The following is a 24,885-nucleotide window of genomic DNA, read 5'->3' on the forward strand; positions in this document are numbered from 1 at the left end:
GTCTGGGTATCACCAGACCAAGCTCAATTTAAGATTGATCATTGAGCATTATTTGAATGACTGTATGCAATTGGATAGTCAACTAAACAGACTACAAAACTCGCCAATAGCGTGCCAGGGTAATAAGTTAGTCTGTGATTTGTTCCCGCAAAAGTGTAACAGAAGTAGTAGAAATGAATGTACAGGTTTTCAGACTTTGTTGCAGGGCGAAGTCAAATCGCTGGCAGATCACGCTGGGTTTACCCAGTCAGTCTAAGTAAATTTTATAATAAAGTTTATAATAAACTTCCATAAAATTTAGATTCGCATCTTACTCTTACCTGACACTAATATTAAAATCATTGCTGCAGTTTCTGTGATTTGGCTCCAATTGGTAATTTTGTAATTAAAATGTTTTATTGGATGCTACAAATATTGAAATGAAAGCATGCTTAATTGCATAAGATTGTAAATAGCTAACGTAGGTCAAAAACACATCAAGAGAAGTGTTAGGATAATACAATATGACCATTCGGGCGGTATTCTGCGCTCATTTGAAATTGATGTGACATCATCTGACATGAAATTGATTAATTAAATTTAATTGATCTCATAGATGTGACTGTTGTGGTTCGTAGTCATAGCAGCACCATCTGCTGCAGTTAATGTGGTGAATCCAACTTCATTTGTAGGGCACTAACAATATAGTTTTATATAATTAGTTTAATAATTGTGTTAATAAAATAAAAAGACCATGAATTAAATACTGGCCTTCTGGACTTACAAAATTTTGAGCTGCAAAAGATAACTTTGCACATATTTGAAAATTACCTATCATATTACATTATAATTATTCTATATTTAAATTACATCATGGGTGTGGCTTGTGGTCATAGCGGCACCAGCTGCTGCGGTAAATGTGGCATATTTGAGCGATTTTAAAATACTCTCCTGTTTAAATGCATATTGCCTGTCTTGCACAATTTGCCTGAAGCCACCGGGGTGGTGGTGCCACCGGCTTGGGCCTGTCATCGCTGCTCGCAGCTTTAATTTGCTTTAATCTTCTTTAAGCCCCGGGGAGCAACTATGTCTAAAGTTCTGGTAAAGAGAGAGTCAATAGTTTCTTTTGCAACATCAAGTTCCTCTTGGCTATCTGTAATGCTGAGGAGATGTAACTGATGAGGAAGATTATGTACAAAGCAATCTTTAGTCGCAGTCGTTATAGTCCTGCCATATTTGAAGCGAGGGGATGGCTTTGCAACCTTAGCTGAATCAAGTATACACGATATTAGGTAATGATCTGAGATGTCATCGCTCTGCTGCTGAATTTTAACGGTATCAACATTTATTCCATGTGACATTATTAGATTTAAAGTTTGATTAAGGCGATGAGTGGGTCCCGGTACGTATTTTCAAACTTTTTTTAAAGCGACCCTCTTTTTTGTTGTTGTTGTTGTCGCGACCCATATATAGGCCTACAACCATTTACATTCAAATAAGTCTAGCCAAGCATAACAATACTTGTATACAATGGGCCATTTGACTGTATTCTCCATTCAGCCACTAGATGGCACAAATATTCAGCTCAGCACTTTTCCACGCAACTGCTTTTGATCCTCGTTTGCAACACAAAGTTGATTCTGCACTAATTTGATAGCTAGGCATATCTATGGGACGTTAATTAACTGGTTAATTGTTAACCAACAAGACTTTTAAGAAGAGAGAGAAAAACAGGTAAGTCACGTATAAGTCGCATTTGATTGCATTCCGAATAATACCAGTAGGCTAAATAAAGCGAAATATTGTACTACAAACATAGGTTATTTTAGTTCCCCTCACTCCACAACAAATCCTTCAAATGTAACGGTATTCAGAACAGAAGGCTATAACTATATAAAGTCAAAACGAAATAATTTAATGAGGAACTGAAAGTAACCAGCGTTAGACTCACGCAGCCTAACTCCCTCATTCGAGTCCAAATGTTTCCATATTGGTGATACATTGGTGCTAAACCATTATTTATTATAGGCTGTGGCTACTTAACTCGCGTCCCAATATTGATGGAAAAAAAATCATCCTCTTCACATGCGCAAAAATGTGCTTGAGAATTGCACTCCCGCGGGACTCGCGGAACCCAACGCATATAGAGTGTGGCGCGGGACTCGCGGAACCCAACGCATATAGAGTGCAGCGCGGGACTCGCAGAACCCAACGCATATAGAGTGCGGTGCGGGACTCACGGAACCCAACGCATATAGAGTGCGGCGCGAGACTGATTTGATGGCTGAGTGCGGGCGGTAAGGTAGGCTACTCGTGTGTGTGCGGATTTCGGGAGAATAAAACTGTTTGCATGACCACAGCAAAATAAAAAAATCTAAAAAGAAAACATCTAGAAACAAATAAAATGTTATAAAATAAAATAAAAACAAATTACAGGTGGAGGCAGAGTATAACACGTTTTTGCCGCGTTGTGCAATGTAACCAATATATTGGTTAAACAAAGCCGATACAACAAATGTTTATTTCTAGAACGCAGTGGCCAAACAGACGCATTAAAGAGAAAAATCCCCTCACCGCTCAAAAGAGTTTTTGTGCAGTGCTAAATTCTGTATGCTGACAAATCCTCTGATAATAACAAAGAAAGTTTAGACATTATAAAAAAAGGTTCATTTTGCAGTCATTTTTATTGATAACAGAGCTTTGTGAGATCGCGTTGAACTGAGATGAGAGCTTTTTTGGAATAATGAGCGCACTTTGCGCGTATTCTGCCACGCCCAACAGAAAAAAAAAACTATTTTACTTGTATGCGGCCAGGAGCGGGACAAAACATGCATGTTGCGAGCGGGTCTCTACTTGGAAACACCTCAGGAACAGTGCTCACGCTGAATGGCACGAAGTGTTGGCTACTACTGGCTATTTAAACTGAGCTGTGTAACTTTTTATATATTAGGTTGGCTATTTTATTTTGATAATGAACTGGCTGCGATGTCAAGTTTGCAATGCCATCACAGTTCGCATGTTGTGTGCGCGTGATCGAGGTGCCCGTGCTTAAGAGCAGAGGAAACAAATAAAATCTGTAATAGTTATACATAAGAGAAGGACATTATTTAAAATAGCAAAAGTGTTTACTTACATTTTGCTATAAAATAGCCTAAAGAAAACAAGATTTGCTTTCTGTCTTCTGGGTTTCCTTTCCGTGAGCTTGTTTGAAGGAGCGTCACGCCTCACGATAATGATCCAGTCAACAGCAACTGTCGCACATTTCTTTTGCTTTTTTGTTTTTGTTTGTTAATCTGTTAATTATTTAAGTCAATATATATTTCATGTATTTATTACTTTTATATAGGCCTATAGAATGATTTTATGAAAATATATATATTTTTAAATTTTTAATGTAAGCTAACTCCATTTTTCTTAATTGTCCTGGCGACCCATTACCCGGGGGTTGCGACCCAGGGTTTGAAAACCACTGCTCTAAATGCCAATCCCAATGCGTCTTTTTCATTGTCTGCATGGATATTAAAATCACCAACAATTAGTACTTTATCTGCAGCAAGAACTAACTCTGATAGAAAGCCAGCAAATTCTTTGATAAAGTCTGTATTGTGTCCTGGTGGCCTGTATACAGTAGCCAACACAAATGTCAAACGGGATTTATCATTTACACTACACAACTTTACATAAAGCACCAAAATTTCAAAGGAATTATATTTGAAACTAGACTTCTGTAGCCAGACGTGGTCATACTCAATTCTAGTCAGAATATGAGTCTGAAACTGCTCCATTGGGCTGTGATTATGGGGCGTGTTTTAACCGAACCAGGAAAGACCTCAATTGGATAGACCTACAACCAATCAGAGAAACGAAGCGAAGCATTGTCAAATGTCAACATAGCTCAACTGCACTGTGTTGTCAAGTCCGCATTTTTTTCCGCAGCTGTTTTCTATGTCTGCGGGTTGAAGCGACTATTATGTTATATTAAGACCCATGAGTGTGAATTTTAGCTGGCAACCTTGCCAAAATGACGCACATTTTACCCCCTAAACACCATTTATTTTTCCGGAGAACCCCCACCCGAGAAGCTATTGTTTAGTGCTAGTAGTTGGCTGATTTTGTTGTAAAATCTTGGCAACCCTGTCTGCACGCGCTGGAATAAATGATCTTTGCCGGTGTTGTAAAGAAATAAAATAATTTTATGATACAAGGAGTACTTACCCAACATGATAATCATTTTTGAGGGAAATTGTGAAGGTGAATGCATATACAAACAAGCTCTCCGTTTAGGATTCGAACAAATATAATCCAAGCCCCTTTGATGACGTGCATGATTACATTACTGTTGATCATCTGTCCGTCATCGTCTAAAGGCCGCCCTGATGATTTCATTGGTCCGAACAGTTTCTGTTAGGAGACAATTACTCCTCTATGGATTGAGGCCAGACTGAACTGCCAGACCTAAAAATGTTGTGGCCGGGGCTAAGTTCGGCTGGCATCCAGGCTAAGACTTCTGAGTAACACTGAAGATATTATTATAAATTACAGAAACACCTCCCCCTTTACCTTTCAGACGTGGCTCGTGTTTAAACAATAATCTTGGGGGGGGGTCATTTAAAGTAATGTAGTTGTCAGGTTTTAGCCAGGTTTCTGTCAAACACAGCACAACAATAAGCTTTTTTGGCGAAAGGGATCAAATATTCAGCAACTCGAGCTTTATCAATTGTTAATCTGTATTATATTGCTGGACATTAATTACATTTTTACTGTTATATGGTTTTGATGTTTTTTTTTGTATTTACTAATTCGTGGAACAGACACAGTCTCTATGTGATAATATCTACGTGAAAGATTCTCTGTGCTGGGATAGGTTTAGCCAGTTTGCCTGCTTCCTGACCTGCGCCACCAGTGAGTCAAGGTTTAGCTCTAAGACTGTGCCAAATTACTAGAGAGAAGAGCAGCACCAGCCCAGGGGGATGAATGCCGTCTATCTTCAACAGGTCAGGTCTGCCCCAAAAACTTTTCCAATTGTCTATGAACCCTATTTTATTTTGCTGACACCACTTAGACAACCAGCCATTGAGTGATATAATCTGCTAATTATTTCATCACTCCTTTTAACAGGGAGGGGACCAGAGAAACAGACTGCCTTTGACATCATACTTGCGAGTTTACACACCTCTTTAATGTTAATTTTGGTGATCTCCGGCTGGCGAAGTCGAACATCATTTGTGCCGACGTGAATAATAATCTTAGAGAATTTACGATTAGCTTTAGCCAGCACTTTTAAATTTGCTTTGATGTCAGGCGCTCTGGCTCCCGGTAAACATGTGACTATGGTGGCTGGTGTCTCTATTTTCACGTTCTGTGTAATAGAATCGCCCATAACTAGGGCAGTTTCAACAGGATCATCAGTGGGTGCGTCACTGAGTGGGGAGAACCTGTTCGATGTTCAAATCAGAACGGAAGATTGGTTTTAAGATCCGCGACTATGCCGTCTCCCAGTTACCCAGCCCTGCTGGCGGGCTCAGCCGGAACCAAACAATGAGCGTTCACTAAACTAGTCGCATCCAAAGCAGTATCTAAAGCTGTTACATTCTCACTACTCTCACATAAAGTCTGGATGCGTGTCTCTAATTCTGAAATCTTTTCCGTCAGCCTGACTATTTCCTTACATTTATCACATGTGAAGCCCTGTTCGCCAATGGAGATAGATATGTTAAACATGTAGCATGCAGTGCAAGTGACAATGACAGGAGAAGACATGGCTTACCGTATTTGTTGATGAATCCAAAACTTACCACAGTTGTTTAATTGAGTCTATTTAATAATCCAACTCACCACAGTTGTCTAAAGAACTCAGAAAACAGGAGACCCGGGTGCCAGCATTGAAAGCTACCAGGCTAGCGAAAAGCTAACACGTGGTAGTGATTTAGATTAAAAGCTATTGATGTCAAATTTAACTTGATAGGCTATATTAGATAATATATGGTGATGATTAAGCTATATTTAGCAGTATAGGTAACAGAAAATATATCAAATAGAGATTCAAATGCAGCTATACAGAGCTACAAATACGGAGGCAGGCAGCAGCAGCAGGTAGACAGGAGCAATGGATCAGGAACAATCAATCAGCCAGGAGCAATCAAAAGATCACAATACCCAGATATTCGAGAGACAAATAGTCACCATATGTTACTTACTTACAATGATTGAAATCTTTTAAAAGAGCAGCAACACCTCCACCTCTATTAACAGCTCAGCAGACACTCATAAAAGTAAAGTTAGGAGGGGCTGTTTCATTAATGAATTAATGTATGCAAAAGTTATAACACACTCCCTTTTTCCCTTTTCTCGCCATAAATTCATCTCTTCGCCACGGCCAAACCGTTTGAGATATCAAAAAGTTGCTCGCAATTTAGCATCCTCAGTGTCTTGACTTCAGGCTGACCGAGTTTGGTGCTGATCGGGTGAATCGTCTAGGAGGAGTATCGCAAATTCCAGAGCATGCATTTTCCGAACAACCCATTATAGCTCACTTCCTGTTGGGCGAAGCTTATGACTATAAGTGCGGAAGTTGTTTGGCCCGATGAGATCTATAAATGGAATCCATTCGTATGTCTATATCTGTCATGTTTTCACATTATACTGATGAAGTTTGAAGTAAATCGGGTGAAAGTAAGACAGTGATTAAAAAAAAATTAAAAAAGTGACACATCCTGCTGCCAGTTGGTGGCGCTATAACTTTGACTGAATATTGGAATGTAGATGTCTTCAGGCCAGGACTCTTGTCAAACATGTGAAGTTTGAGGCAGATCGGACATTGTATGCCTGAGGTTTGTGATTTGTGAGGCCGCCACGGACACACCCTTCAGAGAAAACTCAAGATCTTCCCAATTTAACACCACAAAGGCCTTTAGATTAGACTGTGCAAATACGATGTTGATATGATTCAATCTCTAGGAGGAGTTTGTTAAAGTACAACGTCTGGCAATGGCAAAAACTGCACCAATTTACCAAAGAAAATTCAAAATATCTCACTTCCTGTTGGTTTTTCAGGTTTGGCGCCTCGGGTCTTTTTTGTAGGTATTGGGCTGTTGAATGCGTCTACTGAATTTTCATACTCATACATGAAACGAATGCCGCTTAATTTAAATTTTGTAGGTGGCGCTATTGAACCATTTTGCCACACCTAATTCTGAAACCCATATCAGAATTATGTTTTCACCACTTCTGATGCGTGTGCAAAGTTTCATGAGTTTTCATGCGTGTTTAAGCCCTCAAAAATGTAATTCATTTGGGAAAAGAAAAATGATGGTTTGAGCAATTACAATAAGGTCCTCACACCTTAAGCCCTAAATATCTGAGTTCCTGTTCGTCGGAGCTAATGACTGTAAATTAGAAAGTTGTTCGGCTCAAAGAGAACAATATATATACAGAGTTTGGTGAATGATGATAAAACTAACACCCCCACTTTAGACAAAAGATTGCATTACTTTTGTCAATTGATGGCGCTACTGAGCTCCTCCACCATGCCCGTTTTTAAGTCTTTGCCCATATCTACTGGACAGCATGTCTGATGTGTGTGTTGAGTTTCAATTAATTTGAAGCATTTTAAGAGTCTCAATAGGAGCAAAAAAGAACGTTATAGTTTGATGTGTTGCCGTGGCAACAGTATATACAATATCAGGAAGTGCTTACCAGCTTTATATCTGCTATGTTTTGACATTATACTGATGAAGTTTGAAGTAAATCGGGTAAAAATAAGATGGTGATTTCAAAGCATTTTGAAAGTGACACACTTCCTGCTGCCAGTTGGTGGCACTATAACTTTGACTCACAAAAGTCATATCCATGTGATCGGCCTCTTACAACGAACACACAGCTGAAGTTTAATCAAAATGAATTAATGAATGCAGAAGTTATAACACACTTCCTGTTTCCCTTTTCTCGCCATAAATTTGTCTCCTCACCACAGCCTAACCGTTTGAGATATCAAAAAGTTGCTCGCAATTTAGCATCCTCAATGTCTTGACTTCATGCTGACCGAGTTTGGTCCTGATCGGGTGAATCGTCCAGGAGGAGTATCGCAAATTCCAGAGCATGCGTTTTCCGAACAACCCATAATAGCTCACTTCCTGTTGGGCTGACACATAACTTAGAGCACGAAAGTTGTTCGGTCCGATGAGCTCTATATGTGTACCGAGTTTCATACATGTACGTGCAAGTGTGTTTGATTTATAGACCATGTTTTCAGACCCCACTTTCGGGGGCGCTGTCGAGCCCCCCTGCCACGCCCAGGTACCAGCTTTGGTCCGGCCCTGATGGCCGCAGATTCCGATGTGTGTGCAAAGTTTCAAGAGTTTTCGAGCATGATAAGGGCCCCGAAAGTGCCCGTGCCCGAATAGTCGAAAAAGCTAAATTGTCCTTAGAAGAACAATAGGGCTCTGCGCCCTTTCAGGGCTTGGGCCCTAAAAAAAAAAAAAAAGAACTCTAAAGAAAACAATAGGGCTCAGCATTTATCAGGGTTCAAGCATTTAAGACATTCAAGCATTTAACGCTTTTTGGGCCTTTGAAGGCCTTTAAACATTAAATAATTAAAATGAGCGCAGGTGAAATTAATTGATGAACTGACAAAATGTGATTTTAAATGTTATAATAGTGACTTTATAAAGTCTAAATTAGAATTATAGAACAACAATTATATTTTATCCAGCAGGTGGCAGTAGAAGTGATTGTCTCAAAGTACATTTTTCACGTTCATGTTTGTGTGTTATTAACCAAAAAGGGGAACAGTATTTTTTAAAAATGTTATAAACCCCTTTCACACTGCGATTCTGGCAAATACACGATAATGCGACCCGGATAATTTGGCCCATTCACACTGCCAGCGAAATACCGTAATATGTGCGCTTTCACACACAACGCTTAACGGTCCCGGGTCGAGTTGACACGTGACATCCGGATGTGACGTATAATGGCGAGCGATCTCCGCTTCAGCGTGGATAGTAAGGAGCTCCGTGGTCTCGACTTGTGTCCAGTTTGCACACATTTCTGCTTGTTTGATTTTAGTTTCTTTTGTACACGAACACTCTCTGCGTTTAAAACACAGACTAGCTCTTCTGGCACTGCAGGGTTGTATTATTGAAAAAAACAAGCTCTAGGAGTCGCACAATAACTACGTACCCGTTGCGGCATTAGTTTCGGCTTTTGTTCACACAGCGCTTGTCCCGGGTCGAATCCCGCAATATTACTAGGTCCCCGACCCGGGTCGAATTCGGTAATCAATCCCGGGACGTGGTTGCTTTCACACAGAAGGCGACCCGGCAATGTTCCGGGAATATTGCGGGTCCGACGTGCAGTGTGAAAGGGGCTATAGAGGCACCTACTGTATGTGTATATATACAGTATTATATATATATTAGGGGTGTAACGATACACGTATTCGTATTGAACGAAGCTTTTTTTCAAAGGAAGATTTTTAATTCCAATCGTTGCTGTGTGAGTCATATAATCATGTGAATGGGTAACAATTCTATGAGAGCAAAAAAACAAAAACATGCTTAGACAACATGCACAAAGAGCCTTGTGGCTTATTATGACACATTGATATCTAAAGGGTTACTTCACCGATTAGCATTAAGCTTTGTATCAGTGGAAACCCTGGAGTATATTTGAATGATCGTGCTCCTCCCAACCCCCCTTATATCCCCCTGAGACAAGATTTTTGCATTTTATTTATGGAAAAAAAAATCCTCCGTTGGGGCAAATATCGTCAGTTTGTGTCATCAGAGGAATTTTGGGCCAGAGGCTAAAGACTACAGCCAGCAGAGTGAGCTATTTCCGCATGTTTTCAACCCGCGCATGGGGGATGGGATCGCACTCACAGCACTCAGCTCAGGCAGCCGTGGGCATTCATGTAAATGGAGCGGTGCGGAGCAAAGTGAGTGTTTCAACTTCTCAAATTAATTCCTATGAAATTTAAGCTTCCAAAGGCATGAACTAAAAATGTGCAAGACTGAACACGCGCTGTGAATGACTGCTGCGAGCGCGGACGCGGGCGTGTTTACCTCAGCTCTCATCACAAGAGCTCATTCATCACGATGAATGTATTCTGATTCCTGCAGTGTTTGTGCCATGACACTCCCCCAGCGGCTAAATCACATTATATAGAACAGACACATTCAGTTTTTAATTGTAGTGTCCATCCTTTAACTAAACTGATTTCATGAAAATGAACGCGGTGGCAAAGTGATCCAGTGATTCAGTAGCGGTGGCTTTGGTAGTGGCCTCGTAGGGCAAAGAAGAATTCTGGGAATTGTTGTCTTTAATCCCCATGAGACAAACATACTAATAATTTTAGTATTATAAAATAATAGTATATAGAAAATAATAATTTTCTGTCTTTTCTCAGACTAGAAAGCACCAAATTCAAAAATAATTTCACATTTCTACTACATTAATGACACAGTTTAAATACAGATTCATCTTCCCAGTGCTGAAGTGCCCCTTTAAGACACAAAACAATCAGATTGTGCGAGAAATTGAGCCATATTTATATAATTTTTTTCCTCAAATACAACGCTATATCCAACAGCCTGGAACACGCTTCACTTCCGGTAAGGTCAATATGCACGATCTGGGTATACGAGCCTTCACGCGCTTCACTTCCGGTAAGGTCAATATGCATACACTGGGTATACGAGCCTTAATATGCTTCACTTCCGGTAAGGTCAATATACATGCTTTGGCTCCTATACCCGGAGTGTGCATCTTCATTTGTGTTCTACTGAAGAAACAAAGACACCTACATGTTGGATGCACTGCACTGGGGGTAAGCAGATAAACATAAAATTTTCATTTTTAGATGAACTATCCCTTTAAATTATAGAGGTGTAAAACTAGTGGGAATTTTCTTTTTAGCTTTCGCAACGCCTGCTGCACTTTTGTAATTCTTTTTTCTTTTTCTGCTTGCTTGTTGTTACATCTAAATTTTTTATTTGTTTAATTCATTTAATATTAATAGTGTACATTTGGTTCAAATCGATTAGCTATTTTTGTTTTCGAAAACTTGTGTTGGTTGGTACGATCGATTGTGCAAATGATTTTCGAACGTAAAGTGACAGGCCTATGTGATAACAGTAGGAGGGTGGAGATGGCAGCTATTGTTAAGTGTCTTAGTAAATCAGAAAGCAAAATGGTCAGAGCACAGCATCCCATCACATTGACATCTATACAGTGCTCTAACCTGTCTTGTTAAAAATCATTTGATATACTAAGCAGTTCTCCTGGCCTCCCTCTCTTTTTCATGACATTACTGGTACCCAGATTTTTTTTCTGTCAATTTCCCTTCCACTGTAACTTTACTTCTAACTTCAACTGTTTTTGGAGCAGCCTCCACTCTGATTGGTTCTGTTCACTAGCTGGGATGGAATTTGGGATTTTATTGGGTCCCTCTGCTGTTTGTCGCTAATTAAGCGGAAATAATTAACCATCGGGCAAAAAATGTTTATGAAGGGGAAAGAGAGGAGATGTTTGGAAAGCTTGTTTAACAAAATTGCATGTTTTTGTGGTTTTCATTAAACTCTCCAACATACAAGTGGATGCTGTAATATACTATAATGATTAATACAAGTAGGGGGATATATTAGCCTGATGTGGTCAGACTCAATTCTAGTCAGAATATGAGTCTGAAACTGCTCCATTGGGCTGTAATTAGGGGGCATATTTCAACCGGACCAGGAAAGACCTCAATTGCATAGACCTACAACCAATCGGAGCAACGAAGCGACGCATTGTCAAATGTCAACAGAGCTCAACTGCACTGTGTTGCCAAGTCCGCCTTTTTTCCGCGGGTTGTTTTCTATGTCCGTGGGTTGAAGCAACTATTATGTGATATTAAGAACCATGAGTGTGAATTTTAGCAGGCAACCTTGCCAAAATAACACAAATAACACAGATACAAATAATTCAAATAATGAATTTACTGTAGGGTGAAAGGGGCCCTATAATTGTAACCACCTTTCCCCCCACTAGCGACATCCCTGGCTGCAGTGATTTACCAGTTGCAATTTTTTCTGCAGCACCAAATTTGCAACCTGTTCATTCGCTCGTCATTGTGTAATGAACAGGTAATTCTGCTGCAAAATATTTACCATTGACTGAGAAAGTGTTAAAAATGTATAGCATAGGGATGTGAAGGTGAGGAAATTTTCCCACCAGTTAATCGATGTGTGACATCGGTAATACCGGTATCACCGCCTGGGCTTTTAAATCACTAGATACCTTTGTTCATCTTTGGACATGAACGACATGAGGGTTAGTAAGTAATGACAGAATCTATTTTTTTGGGGTGAACTAACCCTTTAAGACCAATGGATAGCCTGATGAATTCAATTTCACTCAAATTCGGTTCTCATTAATTATGATTGGAGAGTAGGGTTTTGACCTGATGTAGCTGTTCTTGGAATCTGATTTTATAAGAATGAGAACTGTCATTAAATAATGTTACATTGATATAGTCTGGTGGAGTTCCAGCCTATCTTTTACTTCTGATACTTAATTGTTAATTCAGAATCATTCAATTGAACCATTTCAATAATAATCCACGTCTTTCTTCTATATTTTGGACCTAAAAATGTCATAATTGTATTTTTTCCATATTTTCTTTTTCCAGATTCTTTATGAAAATGGATGCGGAGCTGCTTCACTCCCCTGTGGTGGGTCTGGTGGAGGAGGAGGAGGTGGACATGACTGACTGGAACCTTCCACTGGCCTTCATGAAGAAACGCCACACAGAGAAGATTGAGGGATCCAAAGCTTTGGCTCAGAGCTGGAGAATGAAAGACAGGGTGAGAGAGAGTCTTTTCAATTCATCTTTAGTCATTTGAATGTCAGACCATTCAGCTTTATTGAACATTGATTATCTACTTTCAGTGTGGATGTGTGCTCGGGGACGTCGTTAGGCTTTTGTTAGGGGGGCTGAATCTACCCCAGAATGTTCCTAAGCCCCCATAAATGATGATAAGAACAACAATAACACTTTGATTTATCAATAACCGTATTCTCATTCATATTTAGACGCAACAAATTATATATATCCAGCTACCAAAAATAGCTGAAAAGTTGGAAGTTGGACAGAAGTAGGCAAAGAGTCGTTGTGCTATCAAGATGATGCAAGTGAAGCCCATTTCACACATACTCTGTTTGCAGTGCATATGCGATGTGTATTTTTTTTTACGTATCCATGTTAACGGATTACAGCTTTCACACTACATGCGGACACAGATTCCTTGTAAAATAATAATAAAAAAAGACTAGATTTATTTTTTATTTGTAATGTTTGTGATTTTAACATTGACTATAACATATGTTTAAATGTTTTGCCACTTGCATTGCATGAGCAACGTAATATTTAAATCGAAAGGCTATATAAAGTAATAGGATAGAATAAAGGAATTGAATAGAACATTGTTTATATTAGTGCTTTTAAAAGTGTCATCTATGAAAAAATGTATACAATAAGAGAATTGCAATGATGACAAGCCATGTTCAGTAGCCTACACTCAGTTTCCGTTTTTTTTTTTGGTAAAAGGCGTTTTTCTCTTAGCAGTGTGCAACAAGTTTCACAGCAGATGCCGAGCTAATGCACAGAGTAACCTCATAACATTATTTTAAACACACTTAAATGTATCTGATACGATAAACAGACCTGCATTACCTTATATACTCATGACCGGGAAAGCAGAAATAGTGTGGGCTCCTGTCGACTGTGTCCCGTACCATCATAATAAAAGTCCCGGTGCTCGCGCAGCGTATTTGTGTAACAATCACTCCAGCAGCCATGCTCAGCTCCAAAACACTCGGCCCTGCCCTGCTTCATACTAGAGTAACGTTAATAACCGCATCCATCAACATGATTTCTGCCCGAGTCCTTTTTTCCCCTGGCTGTGAGGTGAAGACCACATGTCCCAAGATGCTGCGCCCAAACTTGGCATCATCAAACTACTTTGTTTTGAATAGGCGCCCTTTAGTGGACGGAAAGTTGCATAGTGCACCTTTAAGACTAACGATTACTCAATTCATTGGTCATTAATTTAAACAACGATCGGTCATGGGAATTTGTGTAAATTGACATCTAGGGCCCTATATTTTCCGCGATCACGGAATCGCGGACTGAATCGCGGAATCTGCATATTAATGCGGAATCTAGTGTTAACGCAGATTTTCCCGGAATTTTACATATTTGTAATGAAATTCTGTTTTGTGTGGGAGGAGAACGTATGTCTGAGGAAAATGCAGACCGGGGATAGCAAATCTTCATGACACAACCCCTCCCGTCATTTCAGCTACCCCTTCAAAGCAATGAAAATATGGCAAAGTTGGTCTCCACGGCTCTGCTTTTGTCAGTGAAAAGTTAAGAAACTCGACGCTAACGCTGGGTTCACACTGCACGCGCAGACAGCGCAGAAGCTTTGTGTATGGAGAGTGGGAGCCACGCGCTCGTTGTGCTTTACACAGGCAGCATTGGTCGCGCGCAGCTGAACCGCGGCTTATGTATTGCAAATACAGACAAATATTGTCCATTCTGTCAGATTTTCTGGTTTTCTGCTCGACCCGTCATTCTCGTATTTATGATAGGCACAATAGGGAGCATATCTCTTGCAAATGCGACTGTTTTCCCCTCTGTTCCAAACACATATGCATATAACATGCTGTATATGGGTAGTTTACATGATACAAGTAACCTTAAAGTTAAGATAAGCATCTAGTTTTAATATTTTAAAGGGACCTTTGAAGTTGGGGAAAAAAACTTCTGGCAATGTTGTGTTTTCTTGTATTTTATTTTCATTTTTCACAGCTCTGGATATCATAGCCTAATGGTTATTGTTAAACACACAGAACAATTCACTATATGATTTCCTGGTGAAATGTTATTTTTTCATGTTAATTTTCAGCTTTAAATGTTTTACTTAATAGTACTGTATGTAAAAGATGATTCTTATGATTTTTTTTAGTTCTTTTTAAAAAAAAATACTTGAAAGAAAAAGCTAATGGAGCACTTTAATTTTAACTTATATAAACTAATATACTGTATTTTACTGGAAAGTTTAAAGCTAATAACCTTTAATATTTGAAGTACTTAAAGTGTGGTGCATCATGCAGTATTTGTCCTAAAAAGTAAATGTGATGTTTGTTACCAATAAATTTAAGGTAATTCCTATTTTTTGTTTTATGTTCTATTATATTAACATTAACACACTCCTGTTTTCACCAAAATAACAGTATTTTGCAGGAATCTGAAAAAAATAAAACAGAAAAAATGGAATTTGCAAAAATTAAAACGTAAAAAACGGAATTTGGGGGAAAAATAAAACGTAAAACGTAAAAAAAAAATACATTTTTAAAATTAAAAAAATTAAAAAAATTAAATAACCTTGCCATGGCAAAATAATAAGAGTTCAGTACATGGACATCACATACTGTGAGTCTCAAACATATGTTCATTGTCAGGCGGAAATGGAGCGAATCATCGGGACTGCAGGTAAACAAGCTGCTCGCATGGACACACTTCATGTTCCAGGCTGTTCAGGAGACCTGAGGATTTTTTTACCCTTCCCACAGATAAAACAAACAGTCATGGTTGATGTTTATAATTCGATACCACAACAATTTAATTCAAGATTGTTCGTTTATTCGGCCCATTTCAAGAAAGAAAGTGTTCTTGCAGGCAGTAAGTAGCGATTTATCCACTTATTGACTGTTTAAACAATTTCTGATTAAATTGAAAGTTTCTTAGAGAGACAGCATTGTCTAGATTAGGGGTGCACCGATCCGATATTAGGTATCCGATTTTTTTTTGTCGCAGCAGAACCTACGTCATTCGGCAGCTTCATGTGTATGGCATGCTCGAAGCAATGTGTAGAGATTTTTTTGTGCTACCACGGCAACTAGTTTGTCTGTCGGCAATAGGCTACTGCCAATTTAATTCAGAAACACCATGTTAAGGTGCATGCTGAATTCATGCAGCTCAGCAAAACTAAAGGAGTGGACAAAACAGCCCAGCAACTATAACTAAAAAACTATAAAAGGATTAATTAAGTGGTGACTGATAGTGGATATAGATAAAGGCTAATATGTAATGAACTGACGTTAACAACACGCTGTTGACGCTCACACATCTTTAGGAGAAATCAAAAAAACGCCGCTCATATTTTTAAAGGAATCAGTCGTTTAAATTAATTGTTTGAATTATTGACTCAATGGCCGTTTCTCAATATGTGTACTTGTCTGTACTTGTGTTCTCATGGACAACATCTTCAGTCGCTACCCAAGTACTATTCCAATTCAAAGTTCACATCTAGCCAAGCAGGCTACGGTTAAAATCCCTGGATGTGTCCTTGATCCGCCCCTTTTATCAAGGCTGCATCGAGAGGAGACATCCCAGAATGCATCTCGTACCGACCAGCAAAGCGTCAATAGCGGATGAGAAACCCGGCTTAATTAAAAATACTACTGTTCATGTGTCAAATGTAGTTTTAAGACTTTTTCAGCCAAGAATATACTTGTTTAATGATTAAATATGTGGTTTATTTATAAAGAGAGTGCATGTTTGACAATTTTATCTGCCGTTTTGTGAGATCGATCCGCGGGTGGCTCTGCGCTCGTTAACCCGCCGAGAGCAGCCTTTTCACGGCTAGAACTTCTGACGTCTCCTGCTGACTCTGGTGTGGTTAAACATCAGATATCAGAAACATGAGAAAAGAGGCAGGGTTGTGTTTTATATTTCGTTTTGTTATAAATATACATGCATAATCAAGTTATGTGTTGCCTGAACCACATTTGTGTGGCTATAATAAGATTTTTTTATGGAGAAAAGAGGCAGCATTTTATGGGATATTTCGTTTTAATGTAGCCTAAAATATTTAAGTTTTTTTAATGGAAAAAGGAAGAGTGGCGGTTTATGACACGTTTTCATTGTAGCCTAAAATGATTACCTTTTTTTTTTTTTTAATGAAAAGAAAAAAAGAGGCAGCTTGTGTTTTATGACCTATTTTGTTTTATTGTAGCATAGAATATACGTTTTTCAATACCAAGTATGCGAACGGCTTGCGTCCATGTAATTTAGACTTGTCAAGTTCGACTGGAGAACGAACTCCTGAGGACGGAAGGACACAAGTCAGGCTGATCTGCTAGTTCTTCATTGAGTCACTGAAAGTGTAGGCCTATATGCTATATGTATATTTTAGGCTACAATAAAACGAAATATATGATAAAACACCACTCTGCCTCTTTTCATTTTCATTAAAAAAATATGATGATATAGCCACACAAATGTAGTGTAGGCAATGTAAATATGACAAAACACAGCCCAGTCTCTTTTTGTTAAATGTCAGTTTATGTGTGATCAATGATATAAGAGTATAAATAAAAGGTATGGTACAAGAAGCTATACAAGAAATAAAGCGAACAATCCAGTCAAAAAAAAGTTAGTGCTATCTACAACGGTTAAGTTAATAGCTTAAACAAATAAAAATAAAACTTCACTCTGCCATCAGCCAAAACGATCTGTCAGGGAATAAATTACAGATTAATGAGACCAAAGATCGCTCGTTAGATCTAAACAAGACAAATTATATTTCATGTTTAACCACCAAAGACATCAGAGCCAGCGGCAAACGTCAGAAGGTCTAACCGAGAAAAGGCTGCTCTCGGCAGGTTAACGAGCGCTGATCACCCGCTGGACCGACTGGATCTCACAACTCCGAAAACGCCAGATCAAATTGCCAAATAGGCGGTCTCTTTATAAATAAACCACATATTTGAGCTTTAAAGCAGCACCAGGTAACTTTTCAACCTTCATAATATATTTTCAAGACTGTTGTGATGATACATCGACTTACAATAGGTTAAATGACACGTCTGCCATAGCTTGATGGGGTCTGTATAGTTTTTAATCATACTTTTAAACTTCGGGTTTCGGGTTGGTAACCCGAGAACAAAAAGAACTTTTTTTTTGACTGCTTTGCGGCATATACGTCACTTCCAACAACACCCACACTTCCCTAAATTCGGACATGCAAGCCCAACTTTGTTTGTTGGATTATATAGTCATGTCCGAAGCAGGACAGACAAATAAGAAAGAAAAGGTTTTGTTGGAGGAAAGCAATAAGAGGAAACGAAAAAGTCATCGGATTAAAGGCAGGACGAGGATCAACATTGGACCAGCGTTTGCTCGTTGCAAGAGCTGAAGGAGGAGGCGGCATGCCCGACCGATGCTGTCATGATTGTTATGGTGATTACCTACCATTCAAACATTGAATTGAAGTATCGTATAGATTCTGTAAAATGGTAACCAATAGACTACTATAATGACACTGGCTTGTAAACGTGAGCATCGCTATTATTTGGCGTTTGGAAAAAATAAAACCCATGAAATTATATTCATATGACATGCTGAAACATATGCCACTGATTGTACCTGGGATGAAGACTTTTCACACGCGACGCCAGAAGAACACCTGCATGTGAACTCCTCCTGCAGTGTTCAGGGTCTGTTAGTGCTGCACCAACCCCCGCTGGGCAGCTTTTATGAAGTTATTTGGCCTGCCCCGCACCACTGTATATATTTTTACAACCCGCCCCGCACCCGCGACCATTAAATAGACATACGGGGTCCGCGGGTTATGAGACGACCCGCGCATTATTATTTCAGGGCTATCAGGGTTGTCATGTCAACAAATGCACGCGATGGCATCCCCTGTTGTAGGATGACAGCTTACGACAGTAGTTGAGGACATTATTTTTTCCCAACTGTAGGGGGACCGCGAGAGCAAAAGTTACCCAGTGTTGCTTTAAACAACTGCATTCTCGCCTGAAAAAATCTTAAAGGACAACTCCAGTGAGAAAGGAACCTAGGGGTAATTAACAGATGGTTACTGAGTAGATCGATCTCTGAGATGCGTTTTCATGAAAATCGAATGTAAAGAGTTTTATCTCTAAAAACAGATTAGCTTATAGCGCTTGTCTATGGGGCACAGGGTAGGCACAGGGTAGTGAAATGAAATCGCTAGTTAATACCACTAACAAGGCTACAATAGCCTCACACTAACAAGGTAGCATAATGAGGGTTCCTACATGCAAACCGAAGCATTGAGAATGTTGTAAGTGTACAAACAGTTTAATAAGTAGATACTTTATAAAGACAGTGCATTATGCGTTCACGGACAGGCGCCATCTTGGAAAACAGTCTCGACGAATCGATCCACGAGCACTGTTCGAAAGTGAGCTGGTCGATAGGAATTAAGTTGGTGAAATGTAATAACATGGACATTTTTATTTATTTATTATTATTTTTTTTTCTCTGTTGCATTCAGTGTTTTCTTCCGGAAACAATGGACCACATGATATTCCAATTCACAGTTCATAACTTAGAACAGCGCTCTTGGCTCGACAAGTTGAGACTGTTTTCCAAGATGGCGCCTGTCCGTGAACGCGTAATGTGCTGTGTTTATATAGTATCTTCTTATTTAACTGTTTGTACACTTACAAAGTTCTTTATTATATATTATATTAAAAATTTGTTGGACACTTTTTGGTACAAGCATACAACCTATCCAGTATTAATATCTAACCCCCCAAGCCCAACATGTGTTTTAGCCAGGTTGTCAGCTTAGAATTTTTTTTTTTCGTCCATTTTAACACTATAATCTTAAAAGTGGATCTCTGTGCCCGTGTGAATGCCAAAAGAATAGACACAAGATACATATTGTCGCCAGAAGGTAAATGTTGGTTTGTTTTCATTAGCCTTCCAGCAGATCCATTAGCCTAGGGATCTGCTGCCTCATGCCAAATCACAGCTGTGCTGACACAACAGTCCCCTTTGTGGTGTGTTACACTTGTGGTATTTATTGATTTTATTATTTTATTTTAATTATCATGCTTGCACATAAATTGATTATATTGCACATTGGAAGCACTTTGGAGGGGAAAATCCGCTTTTACCACTTTTAAGATTATAGTGTTAAAATGGACAAAAAAAAAAAAAAAAATCTAAGCTGACAACCTGGCTAAAACACATGTTAGGGGGTTAAATATTAATACTGGATAGGTTCTATGCTTGTACCAAAAAGTGTCTGACAAAGTTTTAATATCAGTTTTGGCCTCCTGACTATTTCATAGTTATTACTACTAACTAGTTACTAACCCCTAACCCCAAAGAAGTGAGAGAGCAGTTTTTTTTAGGATGGAATTAATAACTACAGTGATATGTCAATTAAATATAATTTGTTTTACATCATTGTACATTAATGAAGTCAAATAGCACCATAGATCACTATCTACACTTCTACATTTCCGCTTAGACATGAAAGTATTAAAACTTGTGCAACTTGTGTCTCTTCCTACAAGCTTTAAACTTGGCTTGAATCATTCCCATAGATAGGGGTACTGATTGATAGAGGTTTTGGGATACTATGTTATGTTTCCAAGCTGATATTCACTTTGAAAACTGGTTCTCTTTAGGCGGAGATAGTTTTTTTCATGTTCTAGTTCTGTTTTCTCTTATACTGTACAATAAATGTTCATCTGCTTACTTTAGCAGACATCCCATGTGTGTTAGCTTTTATTTAATACCATTTTTATGTATATGGTCCTTGTGGTTGTGAAGATATTCAACATTTACCGTTGGTATGTCGAGTTGAGCAGGAAACCAAAAAACTGGCCTGAAATTGCTTGTACAAGTCCCAAAAAAAAAAAAAACATCTTGACAACCACCCGAATATCTTACCTATGGATGTCTTCTAACAAAAAAAATAGGGTGACAGCTTGTACCAAAACATGTCCGCAAAAGTCTTAACGGAAGCCCTTTTCAGAATTGTCCCACTGACTAAGAGAACGATCTAGTCTGTAACCATCTGTTAATTACACATAGGTTCATTTCTCACCGGAGTTGTCCTTTAAAACTACATTTTGTGACACCTTAACTGTAGTATTTTTTAATTGTGCGGGTTTTCTCGTCCGCTCTTGTGCTTGCTGTGCAGTGCGAGATACATTCTGGGATACCGGTCTGTCTGAAGTCCACAAGTCACCTCTCGATGCATCCTCGATAAAAGGGGAGGATCAAGGAAGCATTTGGGGATTATAACTGTACTTGGCTAGATGTGAACTTTGAAATGGAACAGTACTTGACCAGCGACTGATGACGATTCACAATAGAGATTAATGACGATTCCTCCCGTCCTCTGGAGTTCGTTCTCCCAAGTCGAACTTGGCAAGTTTGAACTACCAAGGACACAAGTCAGATTTAAAATATGTCAAAGCTGATTGAACACTGAAAATATTGCTTCAGAGTAAGTTATATTTACAACACACACACACACACACACACACACACACACACACACACACACACACACACACACACACACACACACACACACACACACACACACACACACACACACACACACACACACACACACACACACACACCACTTTTTTCCGGACAAGCACATTTTTTGCTCTGACAGGTGAATGACAGATTTACTTATCCGAAGGAGAAGCACATGAGCATGCTTAATGTTGAGCCCTAAATTATGTTTTAGATTTGAATGAACAATTGTTATATAACAAATTTATAGGGCTGTTTCGAATGCCATTTTTTGAGCTTCGAAGCTTAGGTGGCAATCAATATCGAATATTCGAAGCTTCGGTGGGTGGGGCTAAATATATAATAATAGTGTCGGTTTGCATTTGTATCATCTTTCACGACTTCACGTTTCACTCCTCGGCATCGTAAATGTGTTGCGGCAGACCCAGTGGAGTGCAGTGTTGCATTTGGTGCAATATGATCAGGTGGCACACATTCTTTAAATATTAATAAACATTTAATAATCTTTTAAATAGAACAGTTTCCGGTACGCATTACACGGGCAGGTTTATGCTCCGAAAACGGACAGTGCACAAGTGATACAAAACACAAAGTCTGTTGAGAGCAAGAACTTTAATAAGGTATTAATAACGAACCTTTCTTTAAAACAAATGAATCCCAAAACAGAAATTAAATTAGTAACACACAGTGATTTCAATGAACTGTAACAAATAAAGAACACGGTAGCATGCTTATAAACAGTTGAATAAGAATAAATGAATTGTTTTTAAAATGACACAAAATGTAATATCTATTACAATTAGTTTTATTCTATATAAGTGATTTATTTTGTCTTATTCTGACTTTTTGTTAATTTAAATCTTTAAAATGTGCGATGCTTTTATTGAAAGCATGTTGCGGTGTTTTTTTAAATTTATTATTATTATTTCAAGCATGAGTGAGAATAAGTCCGCGACGGAAGTCACGTGTTGAAAAAAAAAAAACGAATATTTGAATCTCAACTGAAAATCGAATGCCACCTCACCGAACGAATATTCGATTATTCTAGTTCAGCCCTACAAATTTATAAGAATTACATTTTTTTTTACATGTTTGCAATGTTTGGTAACTGTCAGATTACTATTATATGTTTGACCATTACACTGTTTTGTTTCCACTTCTACACTTGATTTATTTAAAGAAGTTTGATTGCATTCTATTTTAGATTTGAATGCACAATTGTTTTTTAAATAAATAAGAATTCAACACTTTGCATACATCTGTTATTTTGTCTTATTATCTTTATTTAGTAAAGTCTGGTGCATTTAGTCTCTTCAAGGAAGGTATAAGGTGAAAGGTATACAGTTTATTATTAATTTAACAATAGTATCGGATCGGTATCAGGTATCGACAGATACACAAAGACCATGCATACGTATCAGTATCGGGACTGAAAAAGTCAGATCGGTGCACCCCTACTCTAGATAACGCAAGATGCTAGTACAGTAACAATAGGAAACACCAAGTACCATACACAACTAAATAGTGTGTCTATTTATAAAGGGTAATATTATTTTGTATTACAAAATGCAACCGTAGATACTTTGCTTAGATCGTTCACTCGATCCTTCTAGCAAACGTCAGCTTTTCCACCATATAAGATAAAACGATAGTCGTTTGACAAGGCTATTCATTTTGTAAAAGCATAAGTTATATATTTATATTTTTGAGAACAGAAGTATGGTGTTTTCTATGATATTTTTGCCTATTTGTATTTCAGATTAGGCTACATCACAGTCACTGCGTAACGTTAGCCTACATTGTGACTAACGTTATATTAAACATGCAATATCGTTGACGGAAAAAGACAAGTCTAAAATGTAGGCTGAATGACACATTTTAAGCAGAACATCTCAAATGGAGATTAATAAAATGGAGCTTACTTGTTTATTGGTGTTTTCAGATCATCCGTGCGCAAGAGAGAGCTTGCGTGCATATGGTTGCTAGATTGGACATGTTTAGGTAAAAACCGGAGAGTATACAGGTTTCTTTTCACAGAAAAGCTCTTTTCGTGGCATTTAATTACTGAAATCTGGCAACCGCACGAACGAGAGCTCTTTCTCGTGCGAATGATCTGAAAACACAAAATAAACAAGTAAGCTGCATTTTATCAATCTCCATTTGAGATGTTTTGCCTAAAGTTTAATTTAGTTGGTCTGTGTTCTGCCAGGATGGTCAGGAATCACGAGCTGCTTTACTGAACTGCTGTGAGCTGCTGAAATAAGCCAATCAGAGCAGAGCTCGACATTAATATTCATGACTCTTCCAAATAAGGCAAAAACAGAACATTACATCCTAGGGACAATTTTTAGGGTTGTAAATGGACCTGTAAAACGTATCTGGACAATTCTTTCCCTTAAATAAGCCACATACCCTCTATGTGGATATCAAAGAACAATTTAACATGGTTTAAAATCATTCTAGGGCACCTTTGATGACAGTACTATACACAGTGGTGTTCCTTTTAACTTCAAGATCATCTAGAGAGAGAAACATTGGACCCATGGACTCTTTAGGCCATTCCTCTTCTTTCTTCCATAGAAAGTCTGGTCCGTGGATCCATTCTTTGCACTTCACCAATGTGCTGGCACTAACCCCCCTTGATGCTATGTCAGTAGTATTCTGCTTTGTTCTGATTAATTTCCACTGTGTTACCTCTGTGTTTTCTCTAATAAGAGAGATCCTATTAGCTACAAATGTGTGAAATCTTGCATTCTCATTTGCAACATATTCCAGCACTGACTAACTATCAGTCCAAAACGTTGAGGTTTTCAGATCTAGCTCCAATGCCTTCCTTACCATGATGTCCACTCTGACTGCTAGCACTGTGGCTATAAGTTCTAGACGTGGAATTGTGACTTGCTTAAGTGGGGCCACTCTGGCTTTCCCCTTCATGAAACATTTACAGCGCACATCTCATTGGTCAGTCTCAAATATCTCACTATGCCGTAACCTTGTTCACTGGCATCGAAGAAATGATGCAGCTCTGCTTGTTTCAACCTTCCAAACCCAGTTGGTTTTGCACAACGTGCCAATCTGAAATCTTGTATCTCATCAAGATTCTTTATCTACTGTAGCCTGTGGTATTTCCTCATCCCAACCACATTTACTCCTACAGAGGTCATGGAGAAGTAATTTGGCAGGTAGAGTAAAGGGACTCAAAAATCCAAGTGGATATCGAACTCACAACTGATAGTAAGTTTCTTCGGGTGTGGGATCTGCACTTTACAGTGATGTTGAACTTAAACACATCATTCTCTTCTTCACGCACCACAATAATCCAAGAGCTCTTTCAGTGGGAAGCTTTTCCCTGTTGAGATCCAATGCCTTTACATTCAGAGTTCTGTCTTCCTTTGGAATGTGTGCAAGAACAGTGCGACTGTTTCTCACCCACTTTGTGAGATGGAATCCTCCTATTTGACAGAGAGAGATGTAAGGTCTTTTACCAGCTCTACTGCTTCATGCTCTGTTGTTAGTGACTT

At 38.7% G+C, this 24,885-nt stretch overlaps 1 protein-coding gene across 6 annotated transcripts in view; it reads left to right on the forward strand.

The window, feature by feature from the left end:
• The window catches only part of rptor (regulatory associated protein of MTOR, complex 1), a 292,822-nt gene that overhangs the window by 31,464 nt on the left and 236,473 nt on the right, over positions 1 to 24,885 (forward strand). For all 6 annotated transcript variants that reach the window (XM_067459440.1, XM_067459442.1, XM_067459443.1 and 3 more), the window contains exon 2: positions 12,650 to 12,824. In XM_067459440.1, the coding sequence (XP_067315541.1) occupies positions 12,657 to 12,824 (168 nt within the window). In that variant the 5' untranslated portion in view covers positions 12,650 to 12,656. The remainder of the gene's footprint in view (positions 1 to 12,649; positions 12,825 to 24,885) is intronic.

Source organism: Pseudorasbora parva, chromosome 12 (genome assembly GCF_024679245.1).
Source record: "Pseudorasbora parva isolate DD20220531a chromosome 12, ASM2467924v1, whole genome shotgun sequence".
NCBI lineage: Eukaryota > Metazoa > Chordata > Actinopteri > Cypriniformes > Gobionidae > Pseudorasbora > Pseudorasbora parva.